This window comes from Leuresthes tenuis, unplaced genomic scaffold, assembly GCF_036924035.1.
Source record: "Leuresthes tenuis unplaced genomic scaffold, fLeuTen1.0.hap1 SCAF_5, whole genome shotgun sequence".
NCBI classification, from domain to species: domain Eukaryota; kingdom Metazoa; phylum Chordata; class Actinopteri; order Atheriniformes; family Atherinopsidae; genus Leuresthes; species Leuresthes tenuis.
Window position 1 is genome coordinate 20,639,955 of NW_027325359.1, and position 18,477 is coordinate 20,658,431.

Sequence of the window (18,477 nt, forward strand, 5' to 3'; positions counted from 1 at the left end):
TATAGTGACCACACCATTTTGTAGTGGTATCTGAATATTTAGTGATTATTAATGTTCACTATACAGTGCACTGAATGTATCCCACAATTCACCGCGAAATGTAGTGAACATCTGATGGTCACTAACAAGATATCCCATCATGCAACGTTTCGCCTCCGCAGCTGGTACGGTGAGTAAAAGGTTTTTTTTTCCCGTGAATTGCTTGTAGTTTTATGTTACTACGAGCAATTATGACAAGCGGCAGACAAATTCATGAGTTGTAGAGCAGTACAACAGTCACAAGCCAGTTTATTCCATTGTTTATTTTATTACACTTTTCAAAACAAGGCAATTTAAATGTCTTCCAACATTCATTGAAAAAAATAAGTGTAAAAGGAACTACAGATAGACCAATATGTTTTTTTCAGGGCTGATACCAATACCGATTATTAGTAGTCTGATATTCAAATAGTATGCTATATATAGCGGACACACATAGCGATGTGATAAAATATAAGGATTTATTTGAAAGTTCTGACTATCTGAATAAGCCTTATTTGACCTCGTTTTTGGGCACCACCTTCAACCGAAGGAAAAAGACAGAATCTTACGATTCTAGTATGTTAAATTAATAATCAATAATTAATAAATTCCAGTCTCATATAGTCACTACTCGTGAATTGTTGGACTCATAAATACATAAAGAACACATACACAAAAACCGGTTGATTTTATATGTATATATATGAACCATTTATTAACATGATATGACCAAAGACATGAACCTTAAGACAACAGTAGAAATGCTTTGAATATGGATGATTATATAAGAAACACTTAGTGAATTGAAAAGAACTAAGAGCAGGGGATGGATGGATACCGGAATCATTCAAATAGTCTAGGTTTGTTACTATTTGAATTTAAAGGCAAACAGCTTGAATTAATTTATCATTCTAACAGTGAATTCTCTCGACACCCACCGCACACCGCCTGAAATGTAAGAACAGGCAGATCTTACTGTTAAGTCGGCTCCGAACCACAGGTAATCGCCAGCGGGTCCAACTGGGTCTCTCTCTGTTCCACGTCTCGCAGGCTTCGTTGTGGTTGACTTTCGGGGACTTTAATTAAAGTGGCCTGGACCGGTCGCTCTCCTGCGTCAGAGGGGCTTCTGGTGGCTCAGAAAACGAACAGGGTGGTGTAGCCTACAGGAATTTACCGCAAATAATGACAAAATTGTCCAGGGTCTAGTTGGGTTTGGTTGCTGACCAACTCTGATGAGGTGAACTTAAATTCACAAAAGATTGACAAAAAGAGAGCAAGCTTAACGCTGACTCTCTTGTTGAGCAAAATAGGTGAGGATGCGTGCAGCAGCAGAATTTAAAGAGACAAAATTACGGACGAACAAAAAACGCAAAACGTATCTTTCTACTACATTCTTCTCTTTCTGTCTGTGTTCGGACCTTTTTCTTCCATCTCAACTTCCTCTCCTGCTATTTTCAAAGACTCTCCGCTAGACTCTCATTCCATAAAACTCTCAGCTCTTCATCTCCTTCTGTTCTACTCCGACTTTCTTCTCGCGGTTTCCGGAGTTTGATTCGCGGAGGCGGGGCATGATGTAGGCTTACGCTACAGAATTCAGATGGATATAGTCGTTATGACCCTTCGCTAAGCCCCACCCCCCTTGGTTACTGTTGCTACGCCAGTCAAGCTTTCCCTCCTAGAGCGAGAAACATGGAGTTTTTACCGGTAACGTTAAGTCATATTCCTCAGGAATTATCTGAAATTTTCTGGCAAAATTTTTCAGAGGTGTCACAGAGAAGCAGACAAAAAGGTCTGCAATATGCGTTTGAAAGATACGTTCACCAAATTAAATGTTTGCAAAGGTCAAACTGTCAAGAAGGGAACTCTCAAAGAGGACTCGGACGCAGAGTACAGGTTCAACTGACAAACTTTATTCTTCAAAAAAAGGAAATCCCAAGGAACAAAAAACATCTCCAAAGAGGGATGATCGGGAAAGGCTCTACTATACTATAGGAGCTATGAAAATACTACATTGCAAAAGGCCAACCAAAAATCCCTCTTAATTAGGAATAAGGAAATAACAACAAAACTAGAAAAGCTCTGACTTAACTCAAGTGATATTAAATACTAAATGACAAAAGGCCAACCAAAATCTCTCTTAATGAGGAACTAGAAAATAACAGCAAAACTAGTCTATGAGAAACCAGAAATCCAAAATGCCAATAAGCCAACTAAAAATCACTCTTAGGAGGTACTAGACAGACTTGACTATGACAAAAGACTTGGAAAACTATGGAAAACGGGCTTGTGAGCAGGACGATCAGACATGACACACTGGCACAGGACAAAGGGAGACGAAGACCATAAGTAGACATGAGGGAAGTGAGGAACAAGTGGACTCAATCAGGAATCAGGGAAGACGATCAGACTGGTGACACATGAGGAAGGGCAAGGAATCTGAAACAAGAGGAGTTAATTTCCAAAATAAAACAGGAAGTCACAAAACAAACATGGAGACACAAACAAAGAGGAACACACAATAGAGGGAAAAGTATACCGCTCTCAATGTAAGTGCCAGGCATCACACGTGTTCAAATAAAAAACCAGCACATTGAAGAACAACAATGTTCTTGTACAGCAGGGTAACTCAATATATATTCTTATATAAGGAAGATAAATATTCAATACATATTCTTATATATATAAGGAAGAAGAGGAAAGAGCAGCCACAGGATTTGGAAAGTAAGTTGTAGGTCGTCCCTTCACAAAATACTAAAAGATATCAGTATGTCAGAACTTGCCTCTATCTGTTAGTATTTATTTTGCTTAAATATTACAAAGTGGCTCAAGGTTTAACAGAGACGTCTTTGTTAAAGGAGAACTCCGGTATTTTTAAACCTAGACCTTATTTCTGGCATGAAATACGTTTATCTACTCACCGAGCACAGTTTAGCGAAAGTCGGATTCCTTCAGAAGCTATTTAAATAACTTGCGATCCATATAACTGAGTGAACGGGGCAAAGAAGATGCAGCCTCTAAATAATGCATTATCTGTCTTTATTTCACCAATACTTTAAGATGAATGAATGAACGAACGCGTACTATTGCTCTGTTAGCACATAGCTACTGTTATGTGGCTACTTGCAGCTGTAGGAGAGCTAACTGAGGGAATTCTACACACACCTCTACTGGGACGACTTCATTGACACGCATGGCTGCAGAATTCAACGCCACTCTCCAAACTTCTTGGATATCGACTGTTGGACTTGCAAGTCCCATATGCACACTGTTTCGGCATTTTGCTTTCTACCGAAAGCTTCAGAATCAGAGAATCAGAATCAGAAAATACTTTATTAATCCCCTGAGGGGGAAATCCATTTTGCAACAGGTAGCTTGCAGCTAACGCACATGCGCACAATTAAAGAGTTGCAAAAGGGGGGGAAAGGGAGAAAAAGGGGGACAGGGGACAAGAGGAGAGGGAAAACAAATACAGCCTCCAGACTATGCTCTTTGGGGAGTACAATGTGGGGCCGGGAAAAAAAATCTCAGCAACATCAAGAACAGCAAACATAAGCTCACCATCCAACATATAACTCAAAACATAAGCAAACATTTGCTCGCTTCACACATAATACCGCAAAAACAACTAGAAGACGTGGGATGGGGGTAAGCCCAGAGAGTTGCTATGTGTGGCTCTCAACCAGTGTTTCAGTTCACAGGATGTCATTGTGATACCACAGCAGGTTGCTATGGAGAAGTCCTTGATTGGGTCCCAGACGGAGTCAACAATCACCAGGGTCCTCATGTACAAAGGGTGCTTATACACAAAAAAACGGCGTACACACTTTTTCACGTTAACGATCAGCTGTATCAAGAGCGAAATGACCATGGAAATGTGCGGTGCCTCATGCCAACTTCAGGGTTGTCGTACGCACTTTTCTACAGCTATTGAGTCTTTGGCGACACTTAGAGGTGATGTTGGGAAACTGTTTGGCAAAATTAGGCTCAGAGTCGTTGGATGCGATTAACACAAAACATTTATTTCTTGCAAGAGACAAGTCCGCACAACCTGTCAGGAAGCTGGCTCAGAGTTGTCTGACTCACAAAATGGTACTATTGCTATTTATATTGTTTAAGTTTGCTGGCCACATAATCTTATGAGAAAAGGACATTACTAGCCATTCAGTGTTATGGGAAAACGAGTTTTTCTTGTGTTATGAAAACCAAAAGATAGGAGGAATCCTCCTCCATCACATGAACCTTTTATTCTTGCAGCTTTTCTCATAGTATAACTATATTACTATATAATTTTCTGATACTGTTATAATAAATATATGAACATAATTTGTCCTCAGAATGAGTGATGTGCACATTTGAGACACATGAACAGTTAACACACGTGTCTGCAATTACATGAGTGGATATAAAAGCATGCGCAAAGTGTTGCAATGCATACCATTGAAAACAATGGCTGCTTTAGTGGTATTGGAAGACATTGTAAATGGTGCAATTGGAAGAAAGTGTGTGTTCAGAGACTGACAGGATTTGCAGGCACATGATGACAACTGGCTCATCAGCCGTTTTGAGGGCAATCCTCCTGGAACTGTGCGTAGAGCTGTGGCCGGCGCTGGAGGACAACACAGCAAGGAGCCATGCGCTGCTTGTGCCAGGTGATGTGTACACTGGGGTTTAAGCAACCGGGGCATTCCAGAGGGAGCTGGCCGACCTATTGGAACTGTACCAGTCGACCCTGAGCCAAGCCATGCCAGCCGAGTGGGACGGAATTATCTGCATCTCAGCAGGTATATCAAATTCCCACAATGCAGTTAAACAGGCCAACATTGAAGCGCAATTTGAAGCGAGAGCCGGTTTTCCTAATGTAATCAGAGCGATCATCTGCACACACAGTGCTATAAAAGCCAATCACATGATAAATTTGTCAACAGGAAACATTTTCCTTCCATCAATGTACAGATCGTATGTGATGCGCAAATGCTTTGTGGGGGTGGCCTGGTACAGCGCACAATTCATACATTCAGTAACATAATTGTTGGGAACAGACTACAAGCTGGCACTGTGCGCAATGGGTGGCTTGTTGGTGAGTAACTTTATTCATGTAATTGTCCTAATATTATTCCCTGTGACATGCATTGAGCACGTGCGCCCCCAATTTCTATCCCGTCTTCACATCATCATCATAGTTGGTGGTTAAAGTTAGTGACTTGCTGTTTTTTGCTGGTTAAACAACAGCTTAAGATCTTTCTAACAAGCCCCTGATCATCTCTGTGTGCAAATGTAACCCCATGCGTAAAGTGTGAAATGTCTTAATCAGCCTCACCTTTTCCCCGGCGCACTTCTGCACTAGGTTACTGTATGAACACGTTTCTTGTGAGTTACACAAATATAGGTAGGTACCTTGGGGGTAATCAGAGTCTCCCACACCCACCACCGCTGAGAGAGCAGTGTCACCCATAGTTGTGCCGACTCTCATAGTAGTAACAGAAACGTTAGCTGCTAACGTAAGTTATGTACCTGAATGGTAGCTATATAAGCACGTCGAACTGAGCATGGGCAGCAGCACTCAGGAGGAGAGGTTTTATCCCAAAGGACCGTTCAGTCGTCTGCAGCTGTCACTTTAAACCACAACACTTTGACAGGACTGGACAGTCAATTCGTTTAAAGGAAGGAGCGAAACCATTGCTTTTTAATTTTTCTGACCATCTTAGCAAAGTTAGTGTCATGACAAATTCTCATATAATCTTAATATTTCACTAACACAACGCATTGCCCACTAAATGATAATAAAATACACTATTAGAAATTGTTCCGATTGAATGAACCCTCATATAAACTTTTAAAAACAGTTTAAAAACTTTCTTAAAACAACCTTCCTGATGTTAAAATGCTCAGTTCTATTAACATAGAAGATATACTGTTTTTTTTTAAAACAACAACACATGATAGAGTTATCCTTAAATACCTGAAATCATTCACTAAATAATCACATTTCTAATGTATGATCTATGATCTATGTATGATATAAATAAAATCCTATAAAAACTAATCTATGTGGTATCACAAATATATGTCTGAAGTTTATATTAAACCAAAAGGATTGAAATTGAGAGTGAGTTGTGACTTTAATCGTTGATAGACCTCTGGCTCGGTTGACTCATGCAGTAAGCAGACATGGCTTCCCCCATCCCAAGATGGTGGCCGTGTTGACGTATCGTTCCAATGGACAGCACGGCAACAGAGGCGGCATTTACGTATATATCTATGTATCAGGACCACATGACGTCACTGTATTTTCGCGCCGCCATATTTTTGTCTGCCCACAGCACTCAGGTTACAGCGTTGTCACTTTACCAGAACAAGTGGAGTAGGAGGAAAACCTTCATGGATGATAAAGCATGGATGTCAGCTGGCAACGAGCTAAAATGGGAATGTAAACAAACTAGTGAGTTTTTAGCGCTGAAGCTAACAGCTAAGAAGGATAACGTTGACAGTAAACTAGTACCGAAACCACACATTTAAAACTGTTATTGAATTATTTGCATGTGCTGTGATGACATAATTTCTTATGTGCCATATCTGTGATTCCTTCATTCATCCAGCAACAGCATACTGGTAGGCATCCGTGTTCTTAAAAGCCTTCAGGCTGTCTCGGCTAGGGAGAGGGATTGTGGATCAAAAATATATAAATATCCAGGAACATGAGTTGGGACAGGTGTTTTGCAGAGGTTAGGGGACAAAATACTGTTGAGGGTAATAAATATGGGTCGCAACCAGTCGTTGTCTCTACATCTTGTTCAAATGTGAGGTGTGTGCCGCCATAGCGAAACTGAGGAGAGCTGTCAAATTGGACACAAAAGGGACTTCCGGCAAGATGGCGGGTTGAGCAGTCGCGTTTTTTGGAGCTTGTCTGACTTAGTCCCAAAGTTTATTTTGAAGTTGTTGAAAGTCCACTGTGAAGAAACATCATGGATGCACAGAAACTAATTAAACCGGCCAAACTCATAAGAGATGAAAGGAGATGAAAGAATGCAAAAAGAAAGTTCAAGACTTAAAGAAACAAAACGACCAACTTTGTAAAGATAACAGCGAACTCAAAGACAGAGTGAGAGAGCAAGAGAGATACAGGATGAGGTGGTGGTGTCAAATTAAAGGTTTGGAAGAAAAAAGAGATGAGAACATCAGAGAGCAAGTCATCGAAATCCGGAAAATCGCACCAGATCTGGAGTCGAAGGAGGATGCAGTCGACGTCATCCATAGAACGGGAGAAAGATGGATAACAAAGTCAGACATATCGTCATTGTGTTTGCAAAGAGATGGGTGAAAGAAGAAATCTGGCGTCGGACTAAGAACTCGCAGGTCTGCAGGGATAAAGGCATCTGTTTTGTTTTGCTGAAATGTTGCCATGGGAGGACTGGGAGGAGAGAAGACGCTTGTGGCCACAAATTGAACAAGCGTGGCGTGCTGGAAAGCTGGCTTTCTTTAGGGGCCCACATGGATACTGTGGTGGAAATTTAGTAATGCACAGAGTCACTTAGTTTCTTCTGAAGAGATAAGCGGCTTTAATAATAATATCTTGCAAGAGAGAACAACAAAGTACAGAATACAGAGTTGCTCTGACCACAGAAGCAAAAACACACAGTTATATTGCCCGCTCATCACGTCATCTGTCTTTGGGTATAGTTGATTGTTCTTCTAACTTTCCTTCCCAACCATCAGTTGAGGTTACCCAGACACAGTCGTATATACCAGTCTAACCGTGTCCCACCTAAAGTGCAGCTATCTCATTATAACAAGCCCACCATTGTAAAGAGGAATTTCAGAAAACAGGGCAGGGTGGTACCTTGCAGCTCGGTCATTTGCAGGTCATATACAGTAACACTCAATACAATGCATATAAGAATAAATTTTCCATTACAATACATAGACGGCCGTCGGATTGGAGATGACGGGTGGAAAAATTAAATATGACAGTGATACGGTGTAAACGTTTGTAAAGGGACATGATATGCTATTATACTCTATTAAGGTTTAGGTTAAAATCACTTATCCAAGTGGACGGAGTAAACACGGGTTTCATTTATCGTTTATCTTTTTTTTGTTTTTGTTTACTGTTCATGGAAAATGTTGACATTTCTTTTGGTTCATTGAACGTTAGGGGCCTGAAAGACATTGTGAAAAGGAAAGCACTTTTTTGTTTTGTAAAGGGCAAAGATCTCAGTGTTTATTTTTGCAAGAGACTCATTCGGCTGATGTGAACATAGCTTTTTGGACTAATCAATGGGGAGACAAGATCTTATTTAACCATGGCTCCAATCGTTCGGGAAGCGTAGCAGTTTGTTTCAATAAATGCCCTGGAGAAATTATAACTCATAGAGATGATGTAGATGGTCATTGGCTAACGGTGGTATTGAAGGTTGAAAGTCTGTTTCTTATTACAACAAACATTTACGGGTATAATGATGGACAAAATAAGAAACTCATGGAAAATATAACAAATATGATATTAGAGCTTAAAGTGTTGTACCCCAATAACTTTGTTTTAGTTGGAGGAGACTGGAACATGACTCCGGATGAATGGGTGGATAGGATGCCTCCAAGACTGGGTAAACCACATTGTAATGACATTGTTAAAAGTTTTATGACAAATGATAATTTAACTGATGCATGGAGATGTCTCAACCCAGATGTCGAAAGTTATTCATGGGTTAAGCCCAATGGGGGTAACAAGTCCAGAATCGATTATTGCATGTGATGACATTCTGAGAAATACCTTACACACTAGAATTTCTAAAGCACCCTTAACTGATCAGTTTTATAGATTTAGTTTTAGGACCCGCAATGACAGAAGATGGGAATAAAGGGTATTGGAAATTTAATGCCAGATTGCTAAAGAATGAAGACTGTTGTGATCAGATTAGAGAATTGGTTAAATAAAATGAAAATAATGAATCGATCAGAAATTATATGGCTAGATGGGAATTGACTAAATTTAAGATAAGACAATTTACTTTTAAATTTAGCAAAGAACTTGGCAGGAAAAAAAGGGAATATGAAAGCAACTTACTTCGAGAAATAAATATGTGCTGTAGTAAAGCGGAACTAAACTCTCAAGAGAAGAATAAACTCCTCTACTGAGCGCTGTGGAAGACGATTGCCTCTCCAGTAGCTCTCCAATTGTTGAGCTGTTTTTTTAAAAACTTTTTAATCGCTTCTTTCTACTTTCTGCTCTTCTTGTGAAGAAATTGTGTGCTTTTTGTGTATCCCATGGATACTTTCAACTTTAACATGCCACCAGGAGCCAGTTTTCCCACTTATTCGAGAGAGGAACAGCTGGCTTGACAAGCAAAGGGACGAGCCGGGATACAACACCCCATCCCGGCGGAGCTGAGGAGGAGTACCAGGGGCTGCAAGGTCGGGACTAAGCTAAAGGCTAAGCTAGCAGACAACAGGAGGCGCTAAAAACCGACGATTCCCTCCGTAATCATGGGGAATGTGAAGCTGCCGAATAAGGTCGACGATCTGTCCGCACTGAACGACCAGCGGATCTACAGGGAGAGCAGCTTGTTCAGCTTTACGGAGACATGGCTAAACCACCTCGTACCAGATGCTAACGTGGACCTGCTGAGATTCACTGCTGTGAGAGTCGATAGAGACACGAAAGTGAGCAGGAAAAGCAAAGGTGGGGGACTCATCATGTATGTCAACAACCGCAGGTGTAACCCAGGACATATCTCTGTGAAGACGGTGTGGTGTTGCCGGGACCTCGAGCTGCTTGCTGTTAGCCCGCGGCCATATTATCTGCCGAGGGAGTTCAGTCACGTGATCACCATCTGTGTTTACATCCCTGTTTACTGCCTGTGAGAAGATCCACTCTGTCATAATGAGGCTACAGACACAGCATCCTGAGGCTTTTATGATCATTCCTGGGGACTTCAACCACGCAACTTTGGACTCTACTTTGACTGTTTTTCACCAGGTTTTAGACTGTCCCACAAGAAACAACAGGACAATTGATTTGCTGTATGCTAATGTGAGGGATGCATACAGAGTCCCACCCCTCCCCCCACTGGGGAAGTCTGATCACAAACTGGTTCACCTACAGCCACTTTACACCCCCCTGGTCCGAAAGCAGCCCTTAACAACTTGCTCCATCAGAAGGTCCCCTGAGATGGAAAGTGCCCTGAGAGACTGTTACAACACCACAGACTGGGATGTGCTAATCAACCAGCATGATGAGGACATAGAGGGGCTGACACACGGTCTGACAGATTACCTGAACTTCTGCGCAGATGTGGTCTCCCATGTTAAAACTGTCCGCTGTTACCCTAATAACAAGCCATGGGTAACACGGGAAGTCAAAACTGTCCTCAAGCAGAAGCTGACGGAGAACAACATGAGGGAGGTCTGGGTAGGTATGAGGACCATCACAGGCCACAAAACAAAGACCAGAGCCGTGGGGGGGACAGTGGATAGGGCGCATGAACAGAACAACTTCTTTAACAGGTTTAACAGGTTCAACCAGCCCATGCCATCCTCTACCTGCTACATCGCGTCCACTCCCATCTGGACAAGGGAAGAGGCACAGCAAGGATTCTCTTCTTGGACTTCTCCAGTGCCTTTAATACTTTTCAGCCCCCTATGCTTCAAGATAAATTGAACAGGATGGGAGTGGACTCCCACCTGGTGGCCTGGATCTCCAGGTACCTCACCGACAGGCCACAGTATGTCAGACTGAAGGACACCATGTCTGACGCTGTGGTCAGCAGCACTAGAGCCCCTCAGGGCACAGTGCTGGCCCCTCTTCTGACGTCTGCCACAACTCAGAGCTGTGTCACATACAGAAGTAAGCCGATGACACAGCCATCGTTGGATGCATCAGGGACGACAGAGAGGAGGAGTATCAGAGTCTGGTGGGGGACTTTGCTGTTTGGTGCCGCACAAACTACCTAGAGCTCAACACCTCTAAGACAAAGGAGCTGGTCATAGACTTTGGGAGGACCAGATTGAAGCTGAGACCAGTCCTACTAGAGGAAGCTGAGGTGGAGAGTGTGGACTCCTACAAATACCTTGGGCTGTGGGTGGACAATAAACTGGACTGGTCAACACACACCAGCCACCTGTATGGTAAGACACAAGGCAGAATGTACTTCCTAAGGAGACTGCAGTCTTTCAACATCTGCAGCAAACTGCTGTGGATGTCTGTGGTTGCCAGTGTCCTCTTCTACACTGTGGTGTGCTGGGGGGCAGCACATCAAAGAAGGACACATCCAGACTGAATAAACTGATCAGCCGTGCCGGCTCTGTGATTGGCATGAAGCTGGACCCTCTGGTGACGGTGGCAGAGACATGGAATCTAAACAAACTGTTGGACATTGTGTACAATGCCAGCCACCCTCTGCACACCGTCATCAACAACCAGAGGAGCCTGTTCAGTGGGAGACTGCTCCTTCCACAGTGCAGGACCAACAGACTGCATAACTCCTCACTTGTGGGGAGGAGGTAACAAAGACAGAGGAAGAGGAATATTCAATTGCTCAATACACACTACAACTCCTGTACTATTTCCTGTGCAACACTTATCTATTCATCAAAATGGTCAGCCTATGTGCAATAACTCATTTCATTCATGTCAACTACAGTGCAATAACCTAATTTAATTTCATCTATATTTAGTTCACATAACAGTAGCTACGTGCTAACAGAGCAATAGCACTCGTTCATTCATTAATTCGTCTTAGTATTGGTGAAATAATGACAGATAATGCCTTACTTAGATACTGCATCGTTTAAGCCCCGTTCACTCAGTTATATGGCTATACGCCAATCGCGAGTCATCTAAATGTCTTCCGAAGGACGCCGACTTTCGCCAAACTGATCTCGATGTCATGATCTTAGAAATAAGGTCTGGGTTTAAAACTACCAGAGTTCCCCTTTAAGCGAACAGGGACTTCTACGGGTATTGGTTACTACCTGACCCTGCACAGAATGAATGTGAGTTTAAGTCGAAATGCAAAATTTTAAATTTAAAAAAAGATAAAACAGTAAAGGCTTAATATTATTTAATATTTGTGCCATTTTTTTAAAACTTCAAACAGCTATACAGATCAAATCCATAGGCTGACGAAAATCTCTCCTGTACATATGTATAGATATATTTATAATGTCTCTATATATTCATATATAAACTGTGTTTTTTTTTTTCAAATGAAATGAGTAATTGAAAACAGAAACTTCAACTGTCAATATGAAAACCATGGAGCCCACTGTTGGGCTCTGCTAGGGTTCAACTGAATATGAGTCAAGGGAAAAAATGGGCATTTGAAATATTTATTTATGGCTTACAGTTTACAGAGGACATCCTGTGTTTACACAGTTCTATTACTTATTGCCACATCCCATTTGCTTTGAAACAAGTGGAGGGTTCAGAAACAAACTAATTTTAAAAACACTATGTACAATTTTGTTTGAACTTTTTTTTATTTATTCTCAACAGTTTTAAGATTGAATGACTGTACAAGTGTCATACCACATACACCAATCTATAGAGCATTTAAACTTACTAACTCTTATTTACAAATATATTTGGTAGAACCCTGGTATTTCAACAGTATTCAAAACCAATCTTGCAACTATTTGCAGATAAAACACTTGAATATCTCAAAATACTTAATAGCAAAAAAAGAACAAAAATCAAAACCTGCTTGTGTCTTTCTTTGATCCAAAAACACTCTTCAGTGGTGTTATAACAGTAGCAGTACACTATTTCACTTTAAGTAGACAAAAATACTGTGCCAGGAGTGTTTTGAGCCAGTTTCCACCAGTTAAATACTTCATCTGTCTTAATCTAGTAAATTCTTAGACTGTATCTGAATACTGTACCCATAATATGCAGGTTGAAACACTGGAATTAAGGCAACAGTAAAAACAAACCAACAAACAAAAAAAAAGTATGCTGCTTTACCTTCAGTTTTTTTCCCACATTACTGTCCTTTCAGAGCAGTCACATTTTTTTCAAATACTGCAATAGAATAAAACTATGGTCCCACAACTGTAGTACAGTGTAACACGTACAGATAACAAGTACAAATACTAAGAGTCAAAGGTCGTCAGGTACATGTTGGAGGGAGGCTCAGAGAGGAGTCATGGGAGAAAAGAGGAGGAGAAAGATGTTTAGTCATTGTTGCTTTCATGCAGGTCTCTGTGGAAGATCCAGATGTCCTCGTGTGACTGATTGTTGTCGTTGATGCTGCTGCGGTAGTAGTTGTTGTTGCTGTTGGATGGAATCTGCCTTGTTCTGCTGCTGCTTTTGGTGTTGGTTCTGCTGCAGTTGGGGGGTGTCTGAATTTGACTGCTGCTGCTGCTGTTGTTGTTGATGCAAGTGGAGAGGACTCGTGTCTGCTGCACTCTGCTGCTTGGGACGGGAAGCTGCGATTTGCTGCGAAGACCCGAACCTCGGTCACTGTTCTGAGCAGGTGCCTGGATAGAGCTGTAGCTGGACTGACCTACGGTCTGCTGGAAGAGGTGGTCGGGAATATTGAGATGGAACTATTTTAGTGTCATGTTAAACTGATGGGGAAACTCCAACAGGAAAGTGATGTACGTAACTGAATCACTTGCACAATCGCATTGTTTTTATATTTGGTTTTATGGCTTCTAGGGATATATCAACTTGTTAACCTATATTTTAAACACAATTAGTTTTTCTTGAGACCATATTTGCACAAGAAAGTGGAGCTGTAAAGTGATATCTGAAACTAAACCAGACAGATATGTCTCAAGGCCTGATTTATTTTTAAATCAGCACACAGATTACAAGTAAGTTCAAGGAACCACTTCTCAACACATAATACAGTAGCCATTTCTTTTTATGCTGGACTGCCCGTTATTTATATTATGACCATTTTTTTGGCCCTGGTCTCACCATCTGTGTTTGCTGCTGGACTGCGGTTTCTTGGATGGGCTTTTGAGGAGGCAGCTCTTCACTTGGTGAGCTGGAGAACAGGACCAAGTCGTCTTTGGCCTGAGAGATCTGTGGAAGTAAAATAAGGGTAAAAGTTGAGCAGCAGGCAAAACCTGGAGTGCAGGAAAGGGACAACAGATTCATCAGTCCCTGGCTGCACTGTGTGTTTGACCAGCCAGAGAGCACCAATGAGGTATTTTTGCTCAGGCATAGAGGAGTCAATCTGGTCAAACATTAATTCAAAATGTATGTATGTATGTGTGTACAAACTCTTGACTAGGAAAAAAACAACTCTGCATCTAACTTTACACTGATTAAATTCTTTCAGATTGCCAATGCAGCATTTGCCAGACTTGCACCTCTGAAGCTGTTAAGTAAGCTTTAAAGAATTTCTCAAACTTAAGAATCAAAGGCCTGACAGGCAGGTCGAGCAAACAGACTTTCCACAAAGACTTCCTGTTGAGTCTCCAACATTGATATCCCCAACTGAAATTACTTCACCTCTGATATCAGAACCGAGTTTCCACATGAATAAATACTCATCCACATAATGTTACCAGAAGAGGAGCTCATTAAACATAAATGTCATTTCCCTGCCACTTCATAGCACCAGACACTCACAACGTCTCTATATTTGCAAAGATGACAGTGTTAAATTTCAAGAAAAGCTGTAATTTACATATTCAGAACTTAACTCTTCACTGACTGGAACATAAAAAAGAAAATGTTTTACTCAAACTGTGAGCAAAGCTTTACTGCTGTGGCGGTCCATCCCAAATTAGTGATGCAGAAATCCTTTGTGGAGAAAAATCAGTCCCAACTGGGTATGTTCAATCACTATGAGAGCCTTATCCCAACACCATACCTTCAGCTACATCAGTTAAAACAAAATTAATGTACATGGAAATTTGTAAAAAGAGTTTTGAAGGCCTGAAAGAAACCAGAAACATTTAACTTAGGGAACCACCAGTGTGGAAAGGTGCTGTGAGCTGATCTGAGCTCACAAAAACCCAAAGGGCTGCTGAGAGAATTTCACCAATTTAATGTCAATCTGAACTATATTTTACCTTCATGTTGACTGCACAAATATCATCTGGTGGAATTCTACAGAATCCAGGTTCTACAAACTCTGGCCTTTACTTCCCTGTTTTACTAAGTCAAAAATAAGACTGGAACTTCAAATAAAATGGATGAAACAAAATTCAGATTGCACTGAAGTGACAGCGCAGACGTGGCACTGGTGCTTCTTTTATACAAACTGCTGAGTTAGACGGTGAAAGACCAAAAAGGAAAATGCTAAATGAGAGATTTCACATAGATACCGAGGACAGAAGTGCTGTTGTGATGGAAGCTATCTATAACAGTAGCCAGGTGATTAGCCATGGAACAAAGTATCACAACACAACAAAAAAATCCCCTTTTCAAGCAATAAATACAGCAGTTTTTCCTCTTCTACTTGTCAGAGGACACCAGTTTTAAAAATAGTCCACTACCTTCACTCAGACCTCCTTGTCTAAATTATTTTCCAGAAATTTTTCTTTTAGAAAAGATTGGCGAGCTTATGGAGAAAAAAAATGTAATAAGAGACATAACTGTGTGAGTGTGAGTGTGTGTGTATGTGTGGATAACAATACCTTGCTAATGTCTGGCTCTGACTTGCTGGAGCACATGGTCTGCAGCTCTCTGATCAAATCTGTCTCATCATCAGAGAATACTGGGAGACCTCCAGGCTCCCTGAAAAAACAAAAAAACAGTAAGGCTATTTTACATCAAAACCAATTTATTGAGCTATTTAACAAATGTAATATCGCATTAGGCTGTAAAGTAAGCTGCACTTCCAGCACTATACTATTGGACCAATGCTGCTGAAAGCTGCTCATTAACAAAAGACAAAAAACACCAACCTGGGGCCATTTGGGATGAAGCTGACATCAGAGCTCGACCGCGACCCTGCAATCACGAGCATGTATGAATGACTTTATAAACAAAACAAGACATCAAACTGTCAGTCCACCAAAACCACAACAACATACTTTCACAGAGATTACGCAGACCTTTATGTCAACAGTATTCATTAAAAACTACTTGCTTTCAAATGTGAAATATGACGTGAACCATCCACACTAAACTGAACAGCAGGGACATAGTTCGAATGATTGTGGTAATCAGCTCCTGTAAAGCCTGTTAAACTGTGTCTCCCTGTGGAGACTGTTAACACAAGGCTCCCAAACCAGAGCTCGAAGATTTCCACACTAAATATCAAAGTCCATCTTATTTCAAATGAGCTGATCATGAACATTTCCACATGTTTGTTCTCAGGATTGGAAGTGTATCTTTGCAGTCCTTTTGCACTTCATAGTCCACTAAGTAAGTGTATTTACTGGGGCATTTGGGTGTTAATCTTGTCCAGACAGGAAGCGGAGAACTTTGATTGTCTTTTTACATTGCAATGTTCTGCTGGAAAACTTTGGGTCATGGCATTGTTGTGGATATTATGTTAACATATTTTCAACAGATGCTGTTCCAGTGCAGGTTTGGAGCCAATGCCTGACTTCCAACAAGTTATTTGTATTTCAGTAACCAAACCACTGATGAGAAAAAATATTGTCTGAGCACAGCACTAGCTATGGTTTCTGTGAGGTCAGATCATATCATAAGGTGAAGTCCTGCGTTTGGAAACAGCTGGAATGCATACAGATGGAGAAGGCCTCTAAAGCCTGTTTTATGGTTGCTGCGTCGCTCACAGTGTGTGACGTCAAAATGACCTATTTCTGCCTGTCGCGCGCCATGAGAAGGTGGTGTGGCGCGTAGTCGTGCACCAGTTTGGCGCGTGTGGAGAACGACAAACAGGATGGACCAATTCGAAATCCAGACTCAGCGAGGAACTCTGTACAGGCACCTGTACAACACTGCACTGAAACAACATAGGGATCAAGTCAACTCCCAGAACTCGTGGACGGAGATTGGCAGAACTTTGGGGAATTTTCTGTTGTTTCATTCACTGGTATTCACTGGAAGTGGCTTTGAGTATTATAAAAAGCGCTATATAAAACCGATCTATTATTATTTTTGCATCCTGAAAGGCAACGACAATTCCAAAGTGTGTCCATTGAAGCACACTCTTTCATAACAAACAAAGACAAGGTAACACAATACACTTAAAAGTCCTATAACAATATTCTAAGTACTATAATTATGGTGATAACACATGGAACATAATGCACGGAGACTTTGGAGGCCAGGTGGGCATCGTCATGCCTATTGAAATTTCAACCTCTGGAGGCTCATCAGCTATTATGTAAGAGGTGAGAATGCTCAGGAATTTGGAGGAGAGATGGGCATCATGCCTATTAAAAATTTCAACTTCTGCAGGCTCATCAGCTATTATGCAAGTAGAGGTGAGAATGCTCAGGAATTTCCAGGTGAGATGGGCATCATCACGTCTATTGAAATTTTGCCGGCAAGTTTCTAAGCAGCATTTCATCTTCCAGATACTGCAGCAGTCATTGATGACAGTGCTGCTCTTCCAGCTCTTGACAGTGGCATTGTTTTCTTCTTGACTTTTGTTGCTGTAGAGTAGTTAGCGGTAACCTTCACGTAGCAACGACACCTCTGTGATGGAGAAGATTACAACTACTGGTGCATTGACTCGCACCACTAAATGTGGCCAGCACGACATTGTGACGTCATCAACACCACTTGCGCAAGCCATCGCAGCAACCATACTGGGCCTTACCCTCTCGAAAGGAACCACCGCAGCTCCAGTTTACTGAGGGGCCTCCCTTCTTTCTAGGGCTGGTGTTGGACCGTCTCATCTTGCTACTGTCCCTTCTTCCACCTCTGTTGCAACTTCCTCTGTAGGAGCTGAGGGCTGACAGAGGGAACGCGCTACCTTTAAACTCCAGTAGGTACCTGTCAATTTCTGAGGATTGAGCAAAAGAAGCACGTCAGGATGTTTTCCTATTTTTATTATCACTTTCCCAATCCTCTCTTTTTCTTTTTCCAAATTTCCATTTAACTTGACAGCAGCGACTACGCCTACACACCATGTCGAGGCAGGGGGCAGCCAAGGAGAACAGCCTTGTTGACCAGGATGCTGAGGGCGGCTTTCACCACAGCCTGCTGTCCGGCACTCAGCCCACTGTTACTAGGAGACAGTTGCTGTGACAAAGCGGGTGAAGAAAGAGAGGAAGAAGAGCGCTTGGCTGTTACACGTGAGATGATAGCTTCTTCCACACGAGGGACAACCACAGCATTCCAGAGACGTGCCAGCCACCTGTACACACACACACACACACACACACATACACACACACACACACACGCGCGGTCAGACTCTTGAACTTGTTCTTGTAACTCGTTGTCTATCAACTTTTATCGAGCTGCTCTAACTTCATTTACAGTCAGTGCTGAGCTGTTATCAGTTAAGTAAGCAGCTTTTGAGAGAAAATGGCTGGAAATGAAGGGTGTGTTTTATAAAACAGTGTTGTGATTTACTC

General features: G+C 41.7%; 1 protein-coding gene across 2 annotated transcripts in view; it reads right to left on the bottom strand.

Moving 5' to 3' along the window:
* Positions 1-12,329: 12,329 nt before the first annotated feature.
* Positions 12,330-18,477, bottom strand: part of cttnbp2 (cortactin binding protein 2) — a 128,262-nt gene continuing 122,114 nt past the window's right edge. Inside the window, exons 18-23 of one of the 2 annotated variants that reach the window (XM_072386455.1) lie at positions 18,025-18,254; positions 17,715-17,900; positions 15,883-15,928; positions 15,613-15,712; positions 13,940-14,047; positions 12,330-13,527 (exon numbers count right to left, since the gene is read on the bottom strand). In XM_072386455.1, coding sequence (XP_072242556.1) covers positions 13,189-13,527; positions 13,940-14,047; positions 15,613-15,712; positions 15,883-15,928; positions 17,715-17,900; positions 18,025-18,254 — 1,009 coding nt within the window. In that variant the 3' untranslated portion in view covers positions 12,330-13,188. Of the gene's footprint in view, positions 13,531-13,939; positions 14,048-15,612; positions 15,713-15,882; positions 15,929-17,714; positions 17,901-18,024; positions 18,255-18,477 lie in introns of both variants that reach the window. The other variant, XM_072386454.1, reaches the window with a different exon arrangement.